Source organism: Bos indicus, chromosome 17 (assembly GCF_029378745.1).
Source record: "Bos indicus isolate NIAB-ARS_2022 breed Sahiwal x Tharparkar chromosome 17, NIAB-ARS_B.indTharparkar_mat_pri_1.0, whole genome shotgun sequence".
Taxonomy (NCBI): Eukaryota; Metazoa; Chordata; class Mammalia; order Artiodactyla; family Bovidae; genus Bos; species Bos indicus.
The window spans coordinates 54,266,376-54,288,314 of NC_091776.1; the positions used below are offsets into that span (position 1 = coordinate 54,266,376).

The 21,939-nt window shown below is 38.7% G+C and overlaps 1 protein-coding gene across 2 annotated transcripts in view; it reads left to right on the forward strand.

Moving 5' to 3' along the window:
• Positions 1 to 21,939, forward strand: part of ATP2A2 (ATPase sarcoplasmic/endoplasmic reticulum Ca2+ transporting 2) — a 57,526-nt gene that overhangs the window by 12,994 nt on the left and 22,593 nt on the right. For both annotated transcript variants that reach the window (XR_011561164.1, XM_019977152.2), the window contains exons 6-7: positions 18,967 to 19,047; positions 20,953 to 21,038. Coding sequence is in view for 1 of the 2 variants with exons in the window: in XM_019977152.2 (XP_019832711.1) it covers positions 18,967 to 19,047; positions 20,953 to 21,038 (167 nt within the window). In the remaining variant the exon portion in view is untranslated. The remainder of the gene's footprint in view (positions 1 to 18,966; positions 19,048 to 20,952; positions 21,039 to 21,939) is intronic.

Genomic DNA, 21,939 nt, shown 5'->3' on the forward strand with positions numbered 1-21,939 from the left:
TCCGAGTTTGGGCTTTTAAAGAGTGAATCCTCTGCCATGCCAGAGCTCTTCACAGATCTCAGAGGTCCTCCTTACTGTAAGTCAGTGCCAAGTTTTCAGACAGCCCAGAATGCCCCTGGAGCCAGTCAGAACAGCTAATCTTTTTGCAGGCGAATCATTACGTTGGGTTCTTCAAATCATTGTGGTTTTTCACACCCTTCTGAGCTCAGCATACTTGTTTTCTTTTTGTGAATGGTCTTACAGTAACACTTTCACATTGACTTGTGGGGAAAGTGTGCTTGTCTCTATTGTCTTACCCACTCTAGTGAGAATTCAGAGTGCTGCATTTCTTGGCTTGTGCTCTGCCGTTTTGACCTTTGAAAGTAAATTTCCAGGACTTCCAGTGGTTAGGACTCCATACTCTCAATACAGGCGATGGGGAACTAAGATCCTGCATGTTGCTTGCTGTGGCTAACAACAAAAACCCGCTACCTTGTCATAGGTCTTCCAGAAAAAGAATAGTGTTGTCTGTCTACCCACACGTTGATCACTTAGGACAGCAAAGTTTGTGTAAATGACCTAAGATTTGCTAGGTTATTAATGTTAACAGAAGTACAACTCTGAATGAAATGTTTTGGCCAGTGGATTTTTTAAAACTTAGTTTTGACGTAATTTCAGACTTAAAAGTTGCAAGACTAGTCTGAGTTCCCATTTAGCTTTTACCCAGATTCTGAAAATGTTTGTTATCACGATAACTTGCATTATCACCTTTCAGTCTATATACATTCACACACTTTTGCTGAATTGAGAGTAAATTGAGAAATGATGCCTCTTTGCTCCTAAATACTTAGTATTTATTTTATAGATCTGTAGACCTTAGTCAGATTTAACCATTTGTCACCATGGATTTTACAGCAAAAACACGAGTTAGAGGGGGGTTCTGGTGCTGATGTAGGAATTAGGGCACAGTGGGAAGGCTGGAGATAGGCAGGAGCTAATGAGAGCAAGTGCTATCGAGGGCTGTAGCATTACGAATAATGAGGAAAGGATTTTGAGTTTATGAGTAGCAGTTTTTAAGCAGGGATGCACATCAGAATTATCTGGGGACACTAACAGTTTTTACCAGGTCTCAATCCAAAATATTAATTAGGAATCTCTCTTGGGCATGGAATTACAGTCATACATAGTTTGAAAAGTGAGCCTCAGATTTAGGTGCTAAGCAACAGGTTTTGATAACTGGATAGGTTTGGGGGTGGGTGGGAGTAGGGTGTGCAATCAAAGATACTGACAGGATATCAGGTTTAGGTGACTGGGATGTGATGGTGCCTCGTAACTGAGGAAGGAAACGCTGGAGGAAGATAGTTGTCTTTCCACAATTATGTCATGTGGTAGGTGTACTTACAGAGAAGGCAATGGCACCCCACTCCAGTACTCTTGCCTGGAAAATCCCATGGATGGAGGAGCCTGGTGGGCTGTAGTCCACGGGGTCGCTAAGAGTCGGACACGACTGAGCAACTTCACTTTCACTTTTCACTTTCATGCATTGGAGAAGGAAATGGCAACCCACTCCAGTGTTCTTGCCTGGAGCATCCCAGGGACCGGGGAGCCTGGTGGGCTGCTATCTATGGGGTCGCGCAGAGTCGGACACGACTGAAGTGACTTAGCAGGTGTACTTAAAGATCCCCTAAGTATTGCACAAGATTCTGTTTGACTTTGTATATTTTCCAGTTCTCCAGCTTAGTCTGGGAATACACTTTCAGCCTCTCAAACTAAGATATTATAAGAGTTTTTATCCTGGATAGACTATTTCAGTGTGTTCAATATATTTGAAAACTTACCCCCAAATTACCCCCAAAGCATTTATCCTTGGTTTGCATCAGTAGATGGCAGTGGTTTACAGCATCAGATACACCATGATCCTCAAGGCATCATCTTCCCTTTTGAAGAAATAAACTAAGACCAGCTTCTCTTCAATGGAAGTGGTTTTTTTTTTTTTTTTTTTTTTAATTTTTTTATTGAAGGATAATTGCTTTACAGAATTTTGTTGTTTTCTGTCAAACCTCAACATGAATCGGCCATGGCTATACATATGTCCCCTCCCTTTTGAACCTCCCTCCCATCTCCCTCCCCATCCCACCCCTCTAGGTTGATACAGAGCCCCTGTTTGAGTTTCCTGAGCCATACAGCAAATTCCCATTGGCTGTCTATTTTACATATGGTAATGTCAGTCTCCTTGTTACTCTTTCTGTACATCTAACCCTCTCCTCCCCTTCCCACGTCCTCCTCCCCTCCCCACGTCCTTATAGACTTTACATCTATTCTGTCTGTTTCGATTTCTTTTTCTCTGAATTTGGGGTCTCACCGATCTTTCCCATCTAAGTCACTCTAACCACAGAGTTAACTGAGAGAAACTTGGAAATCGTTTTAATTCTTTCCTCTCTTATTCTGTTTCTAAGACCAGTTGATTCTGTCTCCAAAACACGCCCACATTTACTGTTTTTTCCTCAGTCACACCGTCACCTCACACTGACATCATCAGTTCAGTCGCTCAGTTGTGTCCGACTCTTTGCAACCCCATGAACTGCAGCACGCCAGGCCTCCCTGTCCATCACCAACACCCGGAGTCCACCCAAACCCATGTCCATCGAGTCGGTGATGCCATCCAACCATCTCATCCTCTGTCGTCCCCTTCTCCTCCCACCTTCAGTCTTTCCCAGCATCAGGGTCTTTTCAAATGAGTCAGCTCTTTGCATCAGGTGGCCAAAGTGTTGGAGTTACAGCTTCAACATCAGACCTTCCAATGAACACCCAGGACTGATCTCCTTTAGGATGGACTGGTTGGATCTCCTTGCTATCCAAAGGACTCTTAAGAGTCTTCTCCAACACCACAGTTCAAAAGCATTTTGAAAAGCAAATTCTTCGGCGCTCAGCTTTCTTTATAGTCCAGCTCTTACATCCATACATGACCACTGGAAAAACCATAACCTTGACTAGACTGGCATCATATCATCATCGTGTCATGTCCTAACTAGGCTCTGGCTTCCTTTATTGTCTTCTTGCAGTTTGTTCTCTACGCAGAAGCTAGACTTCCCTAAAGGTTATATTAATTCACTTGCTACAACCTTTCAGTGGCTTCTCACGCATCAGAAATACAATTTTTCTTTAAAGAAAAGAAACCCTGAACGACCTTGCATTGTATAGCTCCTACTTCTGTGATTTCGTCTAATGCCACTCACTGTGCTCTAGTCATACAGGACTTGTTAGTTTTCACAACCACCAAGCTTACCTGGCCTTTTTTGGATAGTTAAGCAAATTTTATATAATTTATTGGTTTTCCCAATGCACATATCTCACAGTGGCAAAACTTCCGTTATAACCTGTGTCTACCTGACTTTCACCACTGTGAAATTCCATTCCCTATAATGCAGCATTTTATATGTTGCATTTGATAGTTTAGGAAGGACAGATGACTTACCCACAGTTTGTGTGTGTGACATAGGAGTAATCCTTTCTTGTTTATATTGTGGTAAAATGAACATATTATAAAGTTTACCATTTTAACCATTTGTAAGTATACAGTTCTGTGGCATTAGGTATATTCACCTTGTGCTCCTGTCACTACTATTCATCTCCAGAACTTTTCCATCATCCCAAACTGAAAACTAACAGTGATTTCTCTTTACCTCCCTTCTCTAGGTCCTGGCAACCACTGCCGTTCTTTTAATATTTAAAAAAAAAAATTTTTTTTTTAAGATGAGTTTGAATCCTTCATCTTAGGTGAATATACTTATTACTAATAGAATTGCTCTAAGCAGCACACATACTTAAACCCAGTTCTGATTTCACCTATTTCTAATTCCTATGTGACGAGTCTTAACAGGTCTTGAGAGTTAGCACTTTTTTCCTCCACTACTTCCCCCACTGTATACTAATTGCTAAAAACATACACAGTGCTGGGATGTTGGGCTCTTGTATACTACCCTTTCTTGAATTTTGACCATTCCAAAGGATGTTGAACAGAGGTGATCACAAGTTTTAGACAGATACTGAACATTTTATTAAACACTATTGTCATACTACTAGGCAACATGCACTTCAAGGGCAGAACTGTCACACCAATCATTGTAATCTTGCTGAGCATGTAAAAAGCTCTCCATAATAAATAAAACCTGAAGTCTGAAGTATGGAGTAGGTTTAGCAATGTAAATCTGCTTTTTGTGCAGAACAGATAATTTGACGTCTCTGTGCATGAGTTCAGTAATAGCTGAGCTTAAAGTGTGTGCCAGACACAGTGATACATTTCCTAGTGTTTGCTTTTTAATTGTCAGCCACCCTATGGGTGTATGTACTGTTAGTCACATTTTGAAACTCACAGTTGAAACTGAGTCTTTGTGGTTTATTGCTTCTGTCTTCAGCTACGGTTAACTTACTAGAGAATATACAGTATTTTTAGTAAATGTATACGTATTTCACACATTAATTTGTTGGTGGTCCAATTCACAATTTTTTAAAAACAGCTTTATTGAGATACAATTCACATGCCAAAACATTTCACTCCTTTAAAGTGTAATTAAGTGGGTTTTGAATTAAGTGTAATTAAGTGTACAGTCTTTATCACTATCTAATTTCAGAACATCTTCCCCCCCAGAAGAAATCCTATACTCATTAGCAGTCACTTCCTCTGCCCGCCTTTCCCCAGTCCCTGGCAACCACAGTTTACTTTGCTTTTAGGGATTTGCTTATTCTGGGTATTGCATATAAATGGAATCATACAACAAATGCCCTTTTGAGACTGACTTCTTTCACTTAGTATTGTTGCCAGGCGTCCTTTATGTTGCGGCATAAATGTATACTTGGCTTGTGTGTATAATACTGTATTCGTCATGGCTCAGTAGTACGCCATTGTTCAGGTGTGCCACATGTTGTATATTCATTCATCAGTTCACAGATATTTGGGCTGTTTTCCCCTTTCCGGCAATTATGAATAATGCTAGGGTGAATATTTGAGTACAGTTTTTGTGTGAACATATGCTTTCTCTCTCTCAGATATGTACTTGGACAGGAAATTGTTGGGGATAAGAGGGACTTGTTTAACATTTTGAGGAATTTCCCAACCATTGTCCAAAGTGATTGCATCATATTACATTCCACCAGCAATGAATGTAGGTTCCAATTTCTCTGCATCCTCATCAACACTTGCCTTTTAAAATTTTAGCCATGAAGTGTTATCTCACTGTGGTTTTAATTTGTACTTCCCTAATTTTGTAATGATATTGAGCATCTTTTCATGTCTTTATGTTCTAATACAGTAGTATGTCATATTTAAGAAATGTCTAAATCCATTGCCTATTTTAATTGGGTTGTCTTTATAATGTTGAGTTGTAAGAGTTCTTTATATGTGCTGGTCTATCAGATAAATTGCAAAATTTTCCCATTCTGTAGGTTTCTTTTTTACTTGATGGTGTTATTTGTAGCATAAAAGTTTTTAATTTGGTAAGAGTCCCATTTGTCTTTTTTTATTTCATTGCTTATGCTTTTGGTGTCATACCAAAGAAGCTGTTCTGTGATCTGATGTCACCAAAATTTTGTATGTGGTGTGAAGTAGGGGTCCAGTTTCATTTTTTGCATTTGGATACCCAGTTGTGTCAGCACCATTTATTGAACGGAGAAGACAATGGCACCCCGCTCCAGTACTCTTGCCTGGAAAATCCCATGGATGGAGGAGCCTGGAAGGCTGCAGTCCAGGGGGTCGCTGAGGGTCGGACATGACTGAGCAACTTCACTTTCATTTTTTACTTTCATGCATTGGAGAAGGAAATGGCAACCCACTCCAGTGTTCTTGCCTGGAGAATCCCAGGGACGGGGGAGCTTGGTGGGCTGCCGTCTATGGGGTCACACAGAGTCGGACATGACTGAAGCGACTTAGCAGCAACTTAGCAGTAGCAGCATTTATTGAAAAGACTTGGTTGAATTGTCCTGGCACCCTTGTCAAAAATTAACTGACTTCATTTCCTACTACAAAGTGACTATCATTCAATTGATATGTGTGTCTAGCCTCCTGCCAGTACCGCACCATCTTCATTACTGTAGCTTTGTAGTAAGTTATGAAATCATTAAAATTTGAGTCTCCTGGCTTTGTTGTTTTTCTAGATTTTATTTTGTTTATTCAGAGTCCCTTGCATTTCCATATGAATTTTAAGTTTAACTTGTTAATTTCTGCCCCGAAAGCCTGCCTAGATCTGATAAGAATTATGTTGACTCTGTAGCTCAATTTGGGAAATATAGCCATCACAGCAATATTAAGTCTCCTGATGCTTGACCAAGAGTGTATCTTTGTTTATTTAGATCTCATTTCTTTTAACACTCTGTTTCCAGTGTACAAGTCTTATACTATTTTTGTTATGTTTATTCCTAAGTATTTTTTGTTTTCTTGGGAGCTATTTGTAATTGGAATTGATTTTTTAATTTCAATTTCAGATTGTTCTTTTCTAGTGTATAGAAATACAGTTGATTTTTGTGTACTGATTTACAACCAGTACATTGCCTTGCAATCTTGGTGGACTCTTACTGTAATAGTTTTCCATGGGTTCCTTAAGATTTTTCTCTCTGTAAGACCATGTCATCTGAAAACAGAAATAATTTTTCTAGCCTGGGTGCCTTTTCTTTTTCTTGTCTAATTGCCCTGGCTGGATTCTTCAGTAGAATGTTAAAAAGAAGAGGCCAGAGTAAACATCCTTGTCTTGTTCCTGATCCTAGGGGAATAGTATTCAGTCTTTAACCATGAAGTATGGTGTTAGCTTTGAGTTCCATAGATGCCCTTTACCATGTCGGGGAAGCCTGAATCACAGTTTTAATTTTTAGGTTGTCAATATACTCTTGTTTGATCTGTTCTGGTGACTTTTCATGGTTTTTAAATATTTAGATCCAAATTAGAAATGGTAGTTAGATTACTAGAACCAATGGGTCACTGAACCGGGAAAGATGTAACCTAAGGCATTTAAATTGATTTAGATGGAACATTTTGGAAAAATATTTTGTGACTGCTTGACCTGGGCCAGATAAATAGCTATTTATTTTATTCAAACTTACTAAGACTATAAAAGTTCAGGCATTTTAACTTCTACTTTTAGGATTAGTAATGTAGTTGACCCTGCGATTTGACATTTAGCCCAATAATTCAGTTCTGTGAAACTGTAGAAATGAATTTCAATTCTAAACATAGATCTAAATTATTTCTTGTCAAAGTCTTACTCTGTACATGGCCTGAAGGGATAAATGGCGTAAATTGTGCTCTTAGACACGGTAACTTTTATACTGTTATTTAAATTATGAAATTGACTGTGAAGGTTCTTTCTGATGAATTGAAAAACTAGAGAATATTGCTAATTGTTTTGAAGATCAAAGCGAGTATTTGCAGAAATTAAGAGACCTTTTTGTAGTCATTGTTTGGATGTAAGAATCATCTGACTTGAGATGATAAACTTTTTGCTAACTTCTGGAAGATACATGGTAGAATGGTTCTGCTGTACTTACTAAAGTCTAGTCTGGGTGGCTTTTTTTTGAGGGGGAGATGGAGAGAGCTAAGGAAATTGTATTTTTGATGTTGCTATGCCAGCTAATAACGTTTCCAAGAAGACACTGTGTAAGCATGCACAGCAAATCCTTGTGTATACTTGTGAGTATCCAGACTACGGGGACCAAATAGAATAGATCTGGCAGGTAAACATGTGGTTACCCGTGTGTTCATCTTCTGAAACTACAGTAACTTTGTATTATTATAATGTCAGGAAAATATTTCTCTGGAAAAATGGAAACCAAAAGTAGTAAAATATGGGTATAATTTATAAGAAATGAACATCAGTGTTTGCGTTTTCTGTATTATTTGCTAATATCAAGGTGAATCAAACTTTCAAAGTCATGAAAGTCTTTAACTTCAGAATTTGGGGGGCGTTCAGCATTTGCATGGGAGGGGTATAATTGACTTCTTAAGGCAACTGTTTTCGAAATTGTTTGAAACAAACTTCTTGTATCTTGGTAACCCAGAGTTGATGAATAGCACAAGGACATAAATATCCTCAGATGACTTCTGTCCTGTAGTATACTCTGGAGTAAATCATATTTTAAGATTATGTAAGTGTTAGAAATGACACAGTCTCAACGTAAAACTGTATTTGCTTTACTTAGCTTCTGGAGAAATTGATTTTATATTTCCTAAATTGAAGGATAAATATTCAGCAGTCGTGCCAGCAATTTTAGGACTTATTAAAAAAGAATAATTCTTAAACTTGGTAACTATTTAAGGAAGAGAAGTTTCACTTTGATAGTCACCTTGCAGTAATGAGATTTAGTAACACATATGAAGTGGCATTTCCAAGCAGTTGAGGAAAAAGAAAGACAAAGTTGTAAAATAGATGACTGATTCATGTAAGAACCTGTATTATTATCCTAATTCCACACGACACTGGACAGAGTAAGTTAACCTAACCTCTACAGAATCTAGTGATTGAAGCAGACTCTTAGGAGCTTTCTGGCTCGAGATGTAAGATTCAGATAACATAGCCTTGGCGTTTCTTTACCTAGGGCTGTGAGCTTTTTTTCTTTTGCTTTTGGAAAAAAAAAAAATTGGAGCAGCCTGAATGAATAGTCAGCAAACACTTAATTCATACCTGTTGAGCTCCCTAACACAAATATCAGAAAGTTAATTCTGTGCTGTAGAGCAGAAGGCTTGGCAGACTTTTTTAACAGAGCTACCTTAGAAATATTTTGGGTTTTGTGGCCCCAAACAGTCTCTGTAGGGGAAAAAAATATTTTTTTTAACAAGAGTTTAAAAAATGTAAAAATCATCCTTGGCTTAAGGGCTGTTTTTAAAAGAAAAACAGGCCTTTAAGTTTGTCCAGCTGCTTAGAGCTGCTTCTCTTAACTTCATGTGCAAGAAAGATTTTGTTAAAGTGTAGATTTTGAGTACTTAGGTCTGGAATGGGCCTCATTCTTCTCCATTTCTACAAAGTTCCCTGGTGAACTATACACTTTGAGAAGCAAAACTCTACAGCAGTAGTTCTTAATCATGTCTAGAACACAGTTCCATTAATTAATTAATTAATTAATTAATGAAATCTAGACTCTTTCCAAATACACACGTGCAGAAATCTTGTATGCAATTTCAGGGGATTCTTTTGTCCTTCTCCCCAGAATTCCACCCCAAGATTCTAGCTATTGGTTTTAAAAAATGAAGTTATAAGCGTATACCTAGTTTTATTGTGCTGCACAGATATTGCATTTTTTTAACAAATATTTCAACTTTTCATTATTATAATTGTTATGATCAGTGATCTTTGGTTACTATTGCAAAAAGACTGACCCACTGAGGACTCAAGTGATTAGCTTTTTTTTTTTTTTAAGCAATAAAATCTCATAAAATTAATGTATGTACATTGTTTTTTACATAATGCTATTGCATACTAATAGACTATAGTACAGTATAAACATATCTTTGTATCACTCAGTTTATTGCTGTATTCGCTTTTGCTCTCTTTTTTAATATCTATTTATTTGGCTGCGTCAGGTCTAAGTTGTGGCACACAGGATCTTCTGTTGCGGCCCACGGGCTTCACTTTAATTGTGGCACGTGGCTCTGTAGTTCTGGTGCGGGCTTAGCTGCCCCATGGCATGTGGGATCTTAGTTCCCTGACCAAGAATCTAACCTACATCCCTTGGTTTGGAAGGTGGGTTCTCAGTCAGGGTAGTTTCTGCTTTTGCTTTTGTGGTGGTGTTGAACCCAAAATATCTCTCAAGATATGGCTGTATAGCATATGATCCAGCATTTCCACTTCTAGGGTATATATTCAAAGGAAATGAAATCAGTCTCCCTAAGAGGTCTGCACCCCTGCATTCATTCATTACAGCACTGTTTACCTAAGTATCCATCAGTGGATAAATGAACAAAGAAAATGTGTCTACACACACACACACACACGAGTATTATTGAGACATAAAAATGAAGGAAGTCCTTCTGTTTGCAGCAACATGGATCACCTTAAGTGAAAGAAGTCAGAGAAAGGCAAATGCCATGTAATCTCACTTACATGTAAATCTTTAAAAAAGGAAACTCACTCTCACACACATGCAAAGCAAACTTAGAAACTCATGTTGGTGGTTTCTGGCATGGGGGTGCAGGAATTAGGTGAAGGTGGTCAGAAGGTATGAAGTCCAATTGTGAGACAAATGTGTTCAGGGAGTATAGTGTACAGCATGGTGACTGTAGGTAACAGAGTTATAGTCTATACTGGAAAGTTGCTGAGAGTATATCTCAAGTTTTCATCATAAGGAAACAGTTGTAACTCTGTGAGGTTGATGGATATTAACTGATTGTAGTAATTTCATACAGTATATATATAAATGTTTTGTACCCTAAACACTGTGTTACAGGTTGGTTTTTATCTCAACAAAATGGGAAAAGTCATTACAGTTAAATTGTAAAATATTGTCTGATTAAGCAGTCTGCATGGTGTTGTTGGAATATTGTTAAACAGTTTTCACCTGTTCCTAAAATGATAAACATCGCTAGAGATGTAGAAGCAAAACTACGTGACCAAATAAGGATTGTTGTCTTTTGTCTTTTCCCCATACGGAGTTGTTTCACAGTGAGAAGGATGAGAGAACAGAACTAGTTAGAGATGCAGATCTGAGTCATCTGTAACCAAAAAACAGTAGAAATCATTATTTTAGTTTTTCCTGTAAGGAATATCTCTGTTTTATAGAGCTGTAAGTTCTTAATCTTAACTCGCATATAAGCAGATCAACAGTCTAAAACAGAAATCAGCGTGGATGCTCTTAGAAGCAGAGGGTTTTGAAACCTAGAGCAATAATTTATTCATCGCTGTGAGAACAGCTAAGACACTAAGAACCATGAGTTCTGAGGAACTCAGAAAGGTATTCCCAGTCATCAGATCATGAAGGACCAGTTGGTCTTGAAGCCTGACCTGAATTTCACAGAGCTGGCATTTCCTCATTTCCTGTAATCACCTCCTCCCCTCTCCCTGTGACTCAGTGGTAGTTAAAGTACAGTAAGTGCCAGTCTTTCCAACCCTTATTATTGTGACTAAGATTTGGGGAAAATTAGAAGAAACCACATAGTGTAGGGAACACATTTCCTAAGTGTGACACAAAACTACCAACATCACCAGATTTGACTGTGTAAAAATATTAAATAACTTGCTTTGAAGATGATAAAATCATTTTAAGAGATAAAAGTGCTTCATGTTAGCAGCTGCTGCTAAGTCACTTCAGTCGTGTCTGACTCTGTGCGACCCTATGGACAGCAGCCCACCAGGCTCCTCTGTCCACAAGATTCTCTAGGCAAGAATACTGGAGTGGGTTGCCGTTTCCTTCTCCTGCTTGGTGTTAGCAGTAGTCAGAATACAAGATTGAGAGTATGGGGAAATGGCAAGAAAATTAATTTGGTGGAAGTATACATTTGTAGGAAAACTCTGTTTTCTGTGAATCTTTTCTCCAGAAGTAATTGAAGTACACAAAAGGAAAATTGGAAACATGTAGATGGCTGTGAAAATAGTGACTGACTAATCACAGGATGGCTGTGAAATACCTGTGACCTTAAGCAAGTTACATGCCTCATTTTCCTTATCTGTAAACAGGGAATGAAGATAATCATAGAATTCATAAAACTCTTATAGCAGTGCTTAGTATAGAATAAGCATTCTCCAAAGTTGCGCTTTAGAGATGATTGCTTTAGGTATTACTATGTAGCCATTAAAAAAGAGTGAAACAGGTAAGTACATACCAATGTTAAAGGTTTGTAATTTTTATTTTAATGAAATTTTAGTAAGTGTTATCTATAGAGAAAGGTGTTTGGTAAATAGTGTTAACAGATAAATAGATGTTTGGACAAGGGAAGTGAGGGATGGGTTTTCGTCTTGTAAAGAGCATGCTTTACTGTTGTAATAAAGAGAAATGCATGTTGGTATCCCAGATCCTGTGTACTCTAACCTTGCGTAACCTTGCTGTGGGCTGCCTCCACAGCATCTAAGGAACCAGTTAGCTTCCACCTCTAGCAGCTAAAAACTTCCCTGCCTAGGAACAGCTGTGCTACTTTTTCATTGGCAATTATGTATTATGCCAGTTTTATTATAAAATGTTCCTTATAACGGGGAGAAGGCAATGGCAACCCACTCCAGTACTCTTGCCTGGAAAATCCCATGGATGGAGGAGTCCGGTGGGCTGCAGTCCATGGGGTCGCTAGGAGTCGGACACGACTGAAGTGACTTAGCAGCAGTCCCTTATAAGGAGCTAAAACACACTTGTCTGTTCTGTACCTTAGTTTTTCTCTGTGGAGGCACATAGAAGTCTGATTCCTCATCCTGTGATGGCCTGTTTTACCATCTTGATGGCTTTCTTTGGTGCCCATGCGTCTTTTTCATGTTTCTCTTTCCCTACTATATCTCTAGTCCTCTGCTAGCATACATGTCTTGTTTTCAGTCTGTATCTTAAACAGTAATCACTGTTAAACTTCATTCAGCTCAACCAGGGCTAAGATCTCTTTGATCCTGACTTTTCATTGTTTCTAACTTTGTGACAGTCTTCAACTTGATAATTATCATAAGTTTCTGGTGCCCCCCCCCCTTTCTTTTTTAAAGAAAATGATGTGTGTACAGGTACTTCAGTCCATAGCAGGTATTTTATTTAGTGTGCACCATGTTCCAGCACAGTACCAGGCCTGGCAAATCAGTGATGACTGAGTGACTGCCTTTTGGAGCTGGTGGGTCCAGTGGGGAGGACACATCAAACATGTAATGTGATGAGTATCAGGAAATGGGCATATTCTGTGGGCACATTGTGATGGATACCAACCTGATCTTGAAGGTTCGAGGAAAGCCTGGCTGTTTGTGAAGACTCGGAACTTTTGAGAAACTGAAGATCATTGTGTTTGAAGCAAGTCTAGTAGGAAGAAGCTGTTGAAAGGTTTTAAAGAGAATGATACGTCTGCATTTTTAAAAGATGTGTTTCATCATGGATAATATATCCAACAAATTGGACTGGGAACAAATATAGTATAAGCTATGGTAGTTTGTAATGTTCTTCCGTGCTCACCCTGAGGCCTGGAAATAGTGTTAAGTAGGCAGGTAGAGCTTCTCAAGTGAAGAATTTCATTCATTCTTTTTCCTAACTACAATATTTATGACTCAAATTAGGAGTGAAAGTGTTGGAGTCACAGTTAAATGTTTAACTAATTTAGGTTAATTCTATTATGGCTGGCTTCTCCTCAGAGCCATTTGAACTCAGAAACAATAGTGGTATTTAAGAGGTAATTTTCTGATCTTATATATAGTTTTCTTTAAAAAATAAAAAAAAAAGATTTGCTCCAGTATTCTTGCCTGGAAAAGTCGAAGGACAGAGGAGCCTGGCAGGCTGCAGTCCATGGGGTTACATGACTGAGCATGTGTGCATGAGGGTGGAGGGTGACGGGTTGGTAGCAATAAACTGGTAGAACTTTAAAAAAAAAAAAAAAAGATTTGAATAAACTGGTAGAATTTGCCACAATACGTTAGATTTCTTTCCTTACATATAATCAGTTCAAAAAAGGCCTTTTCTGAGTTGTGCTGATTTTAACTGTCAGTGTTTTTGACATAATAATATAACCAATGTTAAATCATCCTGGCCTTATAAATAGTCTTTCCCAAATTTTAAGATTAAGAAAGCTTGTGTTCATTCGGTTCTAAAATGTGGCCAAGTAGTATTTTCCTTTAAATGGCTTTTACTTGCGTTCTTGGTAACTCATCATAAAGTGTGCATTGTAGAATTTGTTCAGAGTGGAAATCTGTGTTGTGATAGCGGGTTTTAAAGAGCTACAGACTTAAGGAGCCAAGAGCTGAATTTTAAGTGTCAGATGTTAAACAGAAAGTAGTTTATAACAGAGTTTACTCTTCTATTACACTGCCTGAACTCAAGAGACAAAAAAATTTTCAGAGGAAAAAATTGCAGAGCATCCCGTTGGCAAGAGTAAGAATTTTCCACTACCACTTGCCCTGAGGGCACTGACATGCCCCATCAGGGAAATATCACTGGATGTGATCATCGGAACAGGCTGCCTACTCCTCTTGCACAAAACTCTCTCTGGAATTCACAGAAGCCTGCAGACAAAAGAAAATTATGTCTTAGTTGAAATCTAAGTGAATCTTTGTTTTCATGGATCTTCTGCTTCTTTAGACAACCAGCTTCCTCGTAGATTTAATCCTGAATTGACTCCTCCAAACAAAAAGCAGAGTCACACAGTAAATTAAAGGAAGTCTTTCATTAATTGAAGTTCTTTAGGCAAGACTCCTATTGCTACCTTTAGTTTCCTGTCTAGAATGAGGACGAGTTGGTCTGGTCAAGATGATGCAAGGGAGTGTCTTTCTCGATAAGAGAATACTAGAACTTGGCAGGTTTTTAAGGCCAGTTTGGATTTATGCTCTTAGTACCTTTTCCACACAGGAGAAGAGCATGGCAGCCCACCCCAGTGTTCTTGCCTGGAGAATCCCCATGGACAGGGGAGTCTGGCGGGCTGTAGTCCATGGGGTCACAAGGAGTCAGACACGACTGAGCGACTAAGCACATGCGCACCTTTTCCACAGAGAGATCATTTTGTAATGGAAATAAATGTGAAACTTTTAAGGTAGTACATTTCCCAAGTGTTAGGGACTTAGGGTCTTCTTGGCCTAGAGCTTCGCATACAAGGCACATGAGAAACAGCACACAGGAAAGACTGTTCTAAACAGGCTCTTCACAGGATCTGGGATACCAGTTACTAAGCCTTTTTTCCCCTTGTATTAATTTTTTAGTGTGCTTGGAGAATTTCTTTAAAATAAAGGATTCCTGGATCCCAAATGCACTGAACCAGGCTCTTAAAGAGCAAGCCCCAAGATTCTGTAGTTTATAAAAGGTCCCCAGGTCATCTTTTAGTTCCTAAATACATAATTGCCTTCCAGTTAGAATGGCTGTTACAGGATGGAAGAAAAGTTAATAAGAGCATAAGATCAATTTTTAAACAACTTCCTGTGTGGTCCAGTGGCTAAGACGCTATGCTACCAACACAGGGGACCCAGGTTCGATCCCTGGTCAGGGAATTAGATCCCCAGGTCATCTTTGAGTTCCTACATATGTAGTTGCCTCCCATTTAGAATGGTGGTTACAAGAGGGAACAAAAGTTTAAAAAGGCATGACATCAGTGTTTAAGGACTTCCCAGTCACTTGTTTCCACTAGCATTTTACATCTGACTCGTTCTTGAATATTTAACCAATAATTAAACGTATATCAGTATAATTTCTGTACAACAGAGATAGCCTTCATATATTTAAAACAGACTTTTAGGAGAATCCCAGGGACGGGGGAGCCTGGTGGGCTGCTGTCTATGGGGTCACACAGAGTCGGACACGACTGAAGTGATTTAGCAGCAGTAGCAGCAGCAGGAGTAAAAATAAGCTGATTTCTTTGTAATGCAAGTTTAAACTTTAACATAATTTTAAATGCTGCATGTATAGTATCAATCCCGCCTTAAACTAGTAACTTACATGTTGACTGTGTTACTGAGGAAAAAAATTAATCTTAGTATTTCTTGCCTCAAAAACACATTTTTCATTCATTTTTAATCCTCTGAGCTGCCACTGAAACACACAAAATAAACGGCAAGATACAACTTCTGGGTCCTCAGTTCGAATATTAGATTTGCTGACCTTAATAAAATTGTGGCCAGGTATATGAGAGTACAAGCTAGAGCTAATATATGAAGTTGTTTAAAAGAGATTCAGCTCCAGTATAAAATGACACCTTGTGCTATTTTATTTTATTTTTTCCTTTTTGGCTGCACCATGTGGCTTGCGGGATCTTAGTTTCCCAGACTTTGAACCCATGCCCCTTGCAGTGGAAGCACGGAGTCCTCACCCCTGGACCACAGAGAATTCCTGGCATTCTGATTTTAGACTGGCGGTTTCCATTCAGTTGTTACAGTGCAGATGGGCCTATAGATGGTGGTGACTGCTATGCCATGTTAGAAGTTTTCTGCTCCTGTAGGGTCATGGCATAAATTGCTTCAGACGTTAAAGGAACATTGTCAGGTAATTTTTCCATTTAGGGTCACGCACTCAACATTGAACTTGGATCCTTTTCATGTTCAAGGTTATGTAGGATCAAATTATGACAGCCAGAACTAACACAGTAAAAGTTTTTTAGGTTGTTTGAGGTTTTTGTCCGTTTATTTTTTGCTGCACTAGCAGCTTGCAAGAATCTTAGTTCCATCACCAGGGATCGAATGCCCTCGGCAGTGAAAATGCGCAGTCCTAAGCACTGGACCACCAGAGAATTCCCTAAGCTATTTTAAAGTTTTATCTTGATGGGGTATTTTAGGTTGTGAAGGCCACTAAATTTTAAGATTCAGTTACTTACTGTTGTTGTATGAGCAGAATTGTATTATGAATAAAATGAAAGTTTCTAGTGTCTTCCATCTGAGTATTGCGGTTGCTGCATAAGCATTTCCAGCAGGAATTTCCCCTTAACTTTGTGTCCCTGCAGTCGAGTGCGAGGGTGATCTTTGCCTCCTGGGGGTAGATCTTGGCAGTCTTGTTCTGTGCCGCCGTGTGACCGCGTTTCTTATATAGGTTGTAGGGTTTGTGTCATGAACTATACTCTGCCTGAGTTTAAACGCTGTGAGTTACAGAAATATTAGAACTAAATAGAAGGTTTAACAAATGAAATCAATCTACTACTTAGAAGTGGATTCTGTCTAAGAAGTAGACTGAATCCATTGAATCTACCTCTTAAGACAGTTTATGTATAACCAGTGACAGAGTTAACAGTTCTGTATGGTAGCGTAAGTCTGGAAAATTAAGATTTAACTTAATACATGCATTTGTAGGGGAAATGGTGCTTATTTGTTCTGTTAGCCGTCCTTGCTTAAGACTCCTAAAAACACCTTAGTACCTTTCAGAGAGTCAGGGAAAGCTGTTTTGTACTTATGTTTACTGTTCAGTTGCTTTGATACTAAAACATACTCATCTAACAATATTTGAACGCCTACAGTATTCTGGGCATTGTTCTCAGGGTACAGGTGAAATACAGGCTTTACCTGTTCCTTGGTCTGTGTTGTGGCATTTATTTCAAATACTGTCAAGGAAAGGGGCTAAGACATGGTCCATTTAAGAGCTGTTAAAGGAGCTCTGGCCCAGAAAAGAAGACTCACTTGAATTAAATATCTCCCAGAGGTTACACAAGAGGTTTTTCATTTATCTGATAATGCAAATTTTGGAAGGTACCAAAGGGTACATACATATAAGGTGAAAAGTCTCCTTCCACTCATGGCCTGCTGTCTGGTGTTCTGAGTCTGTTATCCCCGCCAGAGGCATTTTCTCATGCGGAGCTCCGTGTGCACAGTGCTGTGCACTTGTGTTTTCTCCACTTAATGTGCAGTATGAATAGACTTGTCTCTTCTTTCTGTTGCTGATTAAAAAAAAAAAAAAAAACTTAACTATGTACTACAAGCATATCTGTAGAATAAATTCTTTATAGTGGAATTTATGGGGTAAAAAGATTGTGTTTGTCCATTTTTGTTTGCTTTTTTGTCATCCCATGCGGCTTACAGGGATCGCAGGTCCCCAACCAGGAATTGAACCTATGCGCTTGGCTGTGAAAGCAAAAGCAGAGCTCAGAGTCCTGTCCACTGGACCACCAGGGAACCCCTGTGCTTTGCACTTTTGATATGTATTACCAGTTTGCCCTCCAGAGATTTTGTAAGTTTTTTTCTTTGTACTCAGCGGTGTATGTAGGATCGTCACTAAGTCTGGATGCCTAGTTGAGTTAAAAATATTAAACGAATACTAATATTATATGGTATGTTTATTGACGTTACATTCAGTTTGTCCTTATTAGCAGTGCACTAAGCACCGAATTTTCATTAATACCTGCTCATGGACTTGCTCAGCTAGTAAAGAATCTGCCTGTAATGCAGGAGACCCTGGTTCAATTCCTGAGTCGGGAAGATCCACTGGAAAAAGGATCTTGGGTTTCCCTGGTGGCTCAACTGGTAAAGGATCTGTCTGCAGTGCAGGAGACCTGGGTTGGGAAGATCCCCTGGAGAAGGGAACGCCTACCCACTCCAGTATTCTGGCGTGGAGAATTCCATGGACTGTTTATTTAGTTCATGGGGTCGCAAAGAGTTGGACACAACTGAGTGACTTTGGCTTTGACTTTTCATGCACTTGCCTCTAAGTGATTTGTAGCTTTGGTTTGTTTTAGGGGTTTTGGGTTTTTTTTTTTTTTTTGCTTATTAAAACTAAATTTTCCACATCTTATAGTCACTCTGTATAAAGAAGCCCTGTTTCTGTACATTCTTTCAAACTTAGTGCATTTTTTCCTCAACTCCTTTGTCAATTTGATAGTTTAAAAAGTGGTCTCTCTGTGTTGTTTTATCTTGCCTTTTTCTTATGAGTGAGAGTAATTGAGCATCTTTTTATAGAGGTATTTGTTTCCTGTTTGTGAAAATTTAGCTTTCCCAGTGGAAAAAATCAGTTTACAATTCGGTCCCCCTCGCCATGCCGTGTGTGTGTGAGTATGACTAAATAATGTGTACTTAGAGCTGTTTGCCCAAGCATCATTATTCTCTTGCTTGTGTACTTCATATCTGGTATTTATCCAGGAAGAGTTTTTATGACCCTGAGGACAAGTTGCTTATATTGCTTATTGTAGCAGATTTGAGGGTGGGGGGTGAGTCCCCTGCAGCCTGTGGGATCCTAGTTCCCCAGGATTGAACCCATGCCGCCTGCACTGGAAGCACAGAGTCCGAACCCCTGAACCACCAAGGCAGTCCCTGTAGCACATTAAATTTGTGCTGTATACAGACTCTCTATTTTCTTTAAATGGTGTGTTTGATTTGGAGACAGCTTCTTTATGTAACATGATTTCAAAAGTTCCTTATTTAAGCTGCTTTTTTTCTCCCCAATTAGTTGGTGACAAAGTTCCTGCTGATATAAGATTAACTTCCATCAAATCTACTACTCTAAGAGTTGACCAGTCAATTCTCACAGGTAAATATCATGTATTGGCAGGCTGCTTGGTTCCTGAGGCCCCTCAGATTCTATGCTGATGACTGAACTGACTCTTGCCCACTGTCCATTGATGGCGTTCCACCCTAATCTTTCCAAGATGTTTGTTTTGTAAAGCTTTATCAGTCTTTTTGCCAATAGATGCCAAGCTATGATTTTAAAACAGTTGGCTTTCATCTCATAAGACCTTCTTATATTTAAATTTTATTAGAAATTAGTTTTGAATTTAAAAGTTTTTTTAAAGGTTGAAAATTCCTTCAGTAGCCTGAGATAAAGTTGAAGCAGTGTTGTCGTCTCTCTGTTTTGTGGAAAGTGAATTAATTACCTAGTGTTTTTTTTCCAGGCAGGAAAAATAGACTCCAGGGAATACTGATCTCACACCTGACATACTTTGCAATAGTAAAATGTACAATTAACAAAAGTCAGCACCCTCCAAAATGGTGAACGTCTACTGCCTAAAATTTGAACACTAATTAGATTTGGGATTGTTCGGAACATTTTCCCGTTTTTGTTTGATAAAGGCACAGTCTAGGGTGGAGGGTTCATATTAACTGGAAGTAAGGTGGTCAGAAGATTAACTTAAACAATGCTAACCTGAATTAAATAGTGAGTAAATACAAAATTCAAAGATTTATCTGATGATTAGTTTTGAAAAGTAACTAAATGTCTTCGAAGTAGGACATGAGTAACCTGGACTCTGTATTTTTTATTGTTTCTTTATGAATAGCTTATCTACTAAAACTGCTGTTATCAGCAACAACCTGGAAGCTGATTAAGCCATAAAATGGTAGGGAATTGATCAGATTGTATATAAAATTCTCAAATTGTGCGTACAAAAATAATTTCCATTTTAAATAAAAATCATACTCTAGTTTTAGGCTAGATTGAAGAACCAGAGTCTCCTGTTAAATACTGAGAGAGAAATTTGCTTCCTGAAATTTGAGTTAACAGCTAGGGCCATGTTTCACCCTCTTTATATACCATTAACCCTTGAACAGTGTGTGTTTGAACTGCATGTGTTCACTTATCTGCAGATTTTTTTCATTAATAAACCAGTTGGTTGAATCCTCAGATGCAGAACTGCACATCCAGAGGAATCATATGTATACAGAGGGCCAGGCCTAAGTTCTGTGCAGATTTATGAATGCAGAGGGGTTGGCCCCCCAACTGCTGCTGCGTTGTTCAAGGGCCAGCTGCATTTCATAGGTGATTGTTAGGTTGAAACCAGGTTCAACGAGACATTGTGAAAGTTCTAAGAAGTGGTCTCTTACTCCATGTGGTCTTTTTTAGTGCTGCTGATAGCTGTTTTTCATTTTGGTTTATTAAAGTAGAATGGTTGATAAGTACCTGCAAATGTTATCTAGAACAGTGTTTTCATTTCTCATCTTTGGCATTATTGAACAAAAACAGGCTTTACAGTGGATGAGCCTCAGTATTCATATCTGTATCTACAGTTCATTCATTTTGTTAAAAGTAAATACACTTTCAGCTTTTTAACTATTATATACACACAATATGTGTGTATATATAAGTATACAATAAATCTACATCTGCTATATTAGAGTATAAAATGATACTTGAAAATGAACTAAATTTGAATAGTTAAGAAAATAAAGGTAATTGACTCGAATTTTACTTCAAAATTAAATTCCTTTATTTTGGTTTTTTTTTCTTGGATAAATTAGTTTCTTTTTTTTTTATTTATTTATTTTGATTGGAGGCTAATTACTTTACAATACTGTATTAGTTTCTGTTACTGCATTTTACTAGTTTATACCGTTTTGAATGAATTGGGGCTTTTTTCCCTTTTCCTGAGAGTGGTATTGGCACGAGTGAACGAGGGTACGAGGGTTCTAAGTGTGAGCCTTCTGTATCACCCCTGCTTAGGTGAATCTGTCTCTGTCATCAAGCACACTGACCCTGTCCCTGACCCGCGGGCTGTCAATCAAGATAAGAAGAACATGCTCTTTTCTGTAAGTACTTTGGATAAGATTTAACCTTTAAAGGGGTGTTTCCTTTAAAATGACGTGGATGATAACTGTGTATAGCTCACAATTAAAAGGTGTGTGTTTAGAAAGAAAGCAAATGTGGCAAATCATTAATAATTGGTGAGTCTGGGTGAAAAGTAAAATAGATGTTTATTGCACTGTTCCAATTTTTGTGTTAAAATTTTTTTGAAATATAAAGCTGGGAGATTTATAGTTTTTGTTTAGAATTTAAAGTGGTATTTCAAGTAGTAGGCTTTTGTGTGTTAACATGGGAATCTAACCACCCATAGTAAATTTTTAAAAAGTATTGCAGAGCTACAATGAAAATAATGAACTAGGAATTACAATAGAGCGGGGAGGGAAACCTTGCACTTTGAATACCGGTGCTTGAGTGGAGGTCCTCGAGGGCAGCTCCTGGTCCTGGTCGTCCTTCTTATTACGGGGATGAAAGGAGAGGTGGGGTTGTTGGAGCCAGAGGTAGAGAATGCTTAGGGTTGAGAGCCGTATAATGTTTGAAAGGTCAGAAACACAGAGGGGTTAAGCTCTGCTCCGGTCCAGAGCTCTCTGCAAGCCAGACTCAGTGAGTAGAGATTTCAGGTGGGCCAGTGTAAAGGACTCTGGGGCAAGTGGGTACCATTTTCATTTACGGAGAATCACAGAGAGATATACTACACCACCTGCCTTGAGGTATTGCTCATCATCAAAATGTGAAGGCTGGTTACCTGAGTAGTAGCCACTCGAAGGCCCAGTAGAATGTGGTGCATAGAGAGGCCCAGTAGAGAGTCTGGGTGCCCTCATCAAAATCCACACAAGTCTGAGTTTACTAGTCAGGATTTAAGTAGGATATAGTGTTAATCTCTTAACCAGTTCTCTCCTTCTGTCCTAG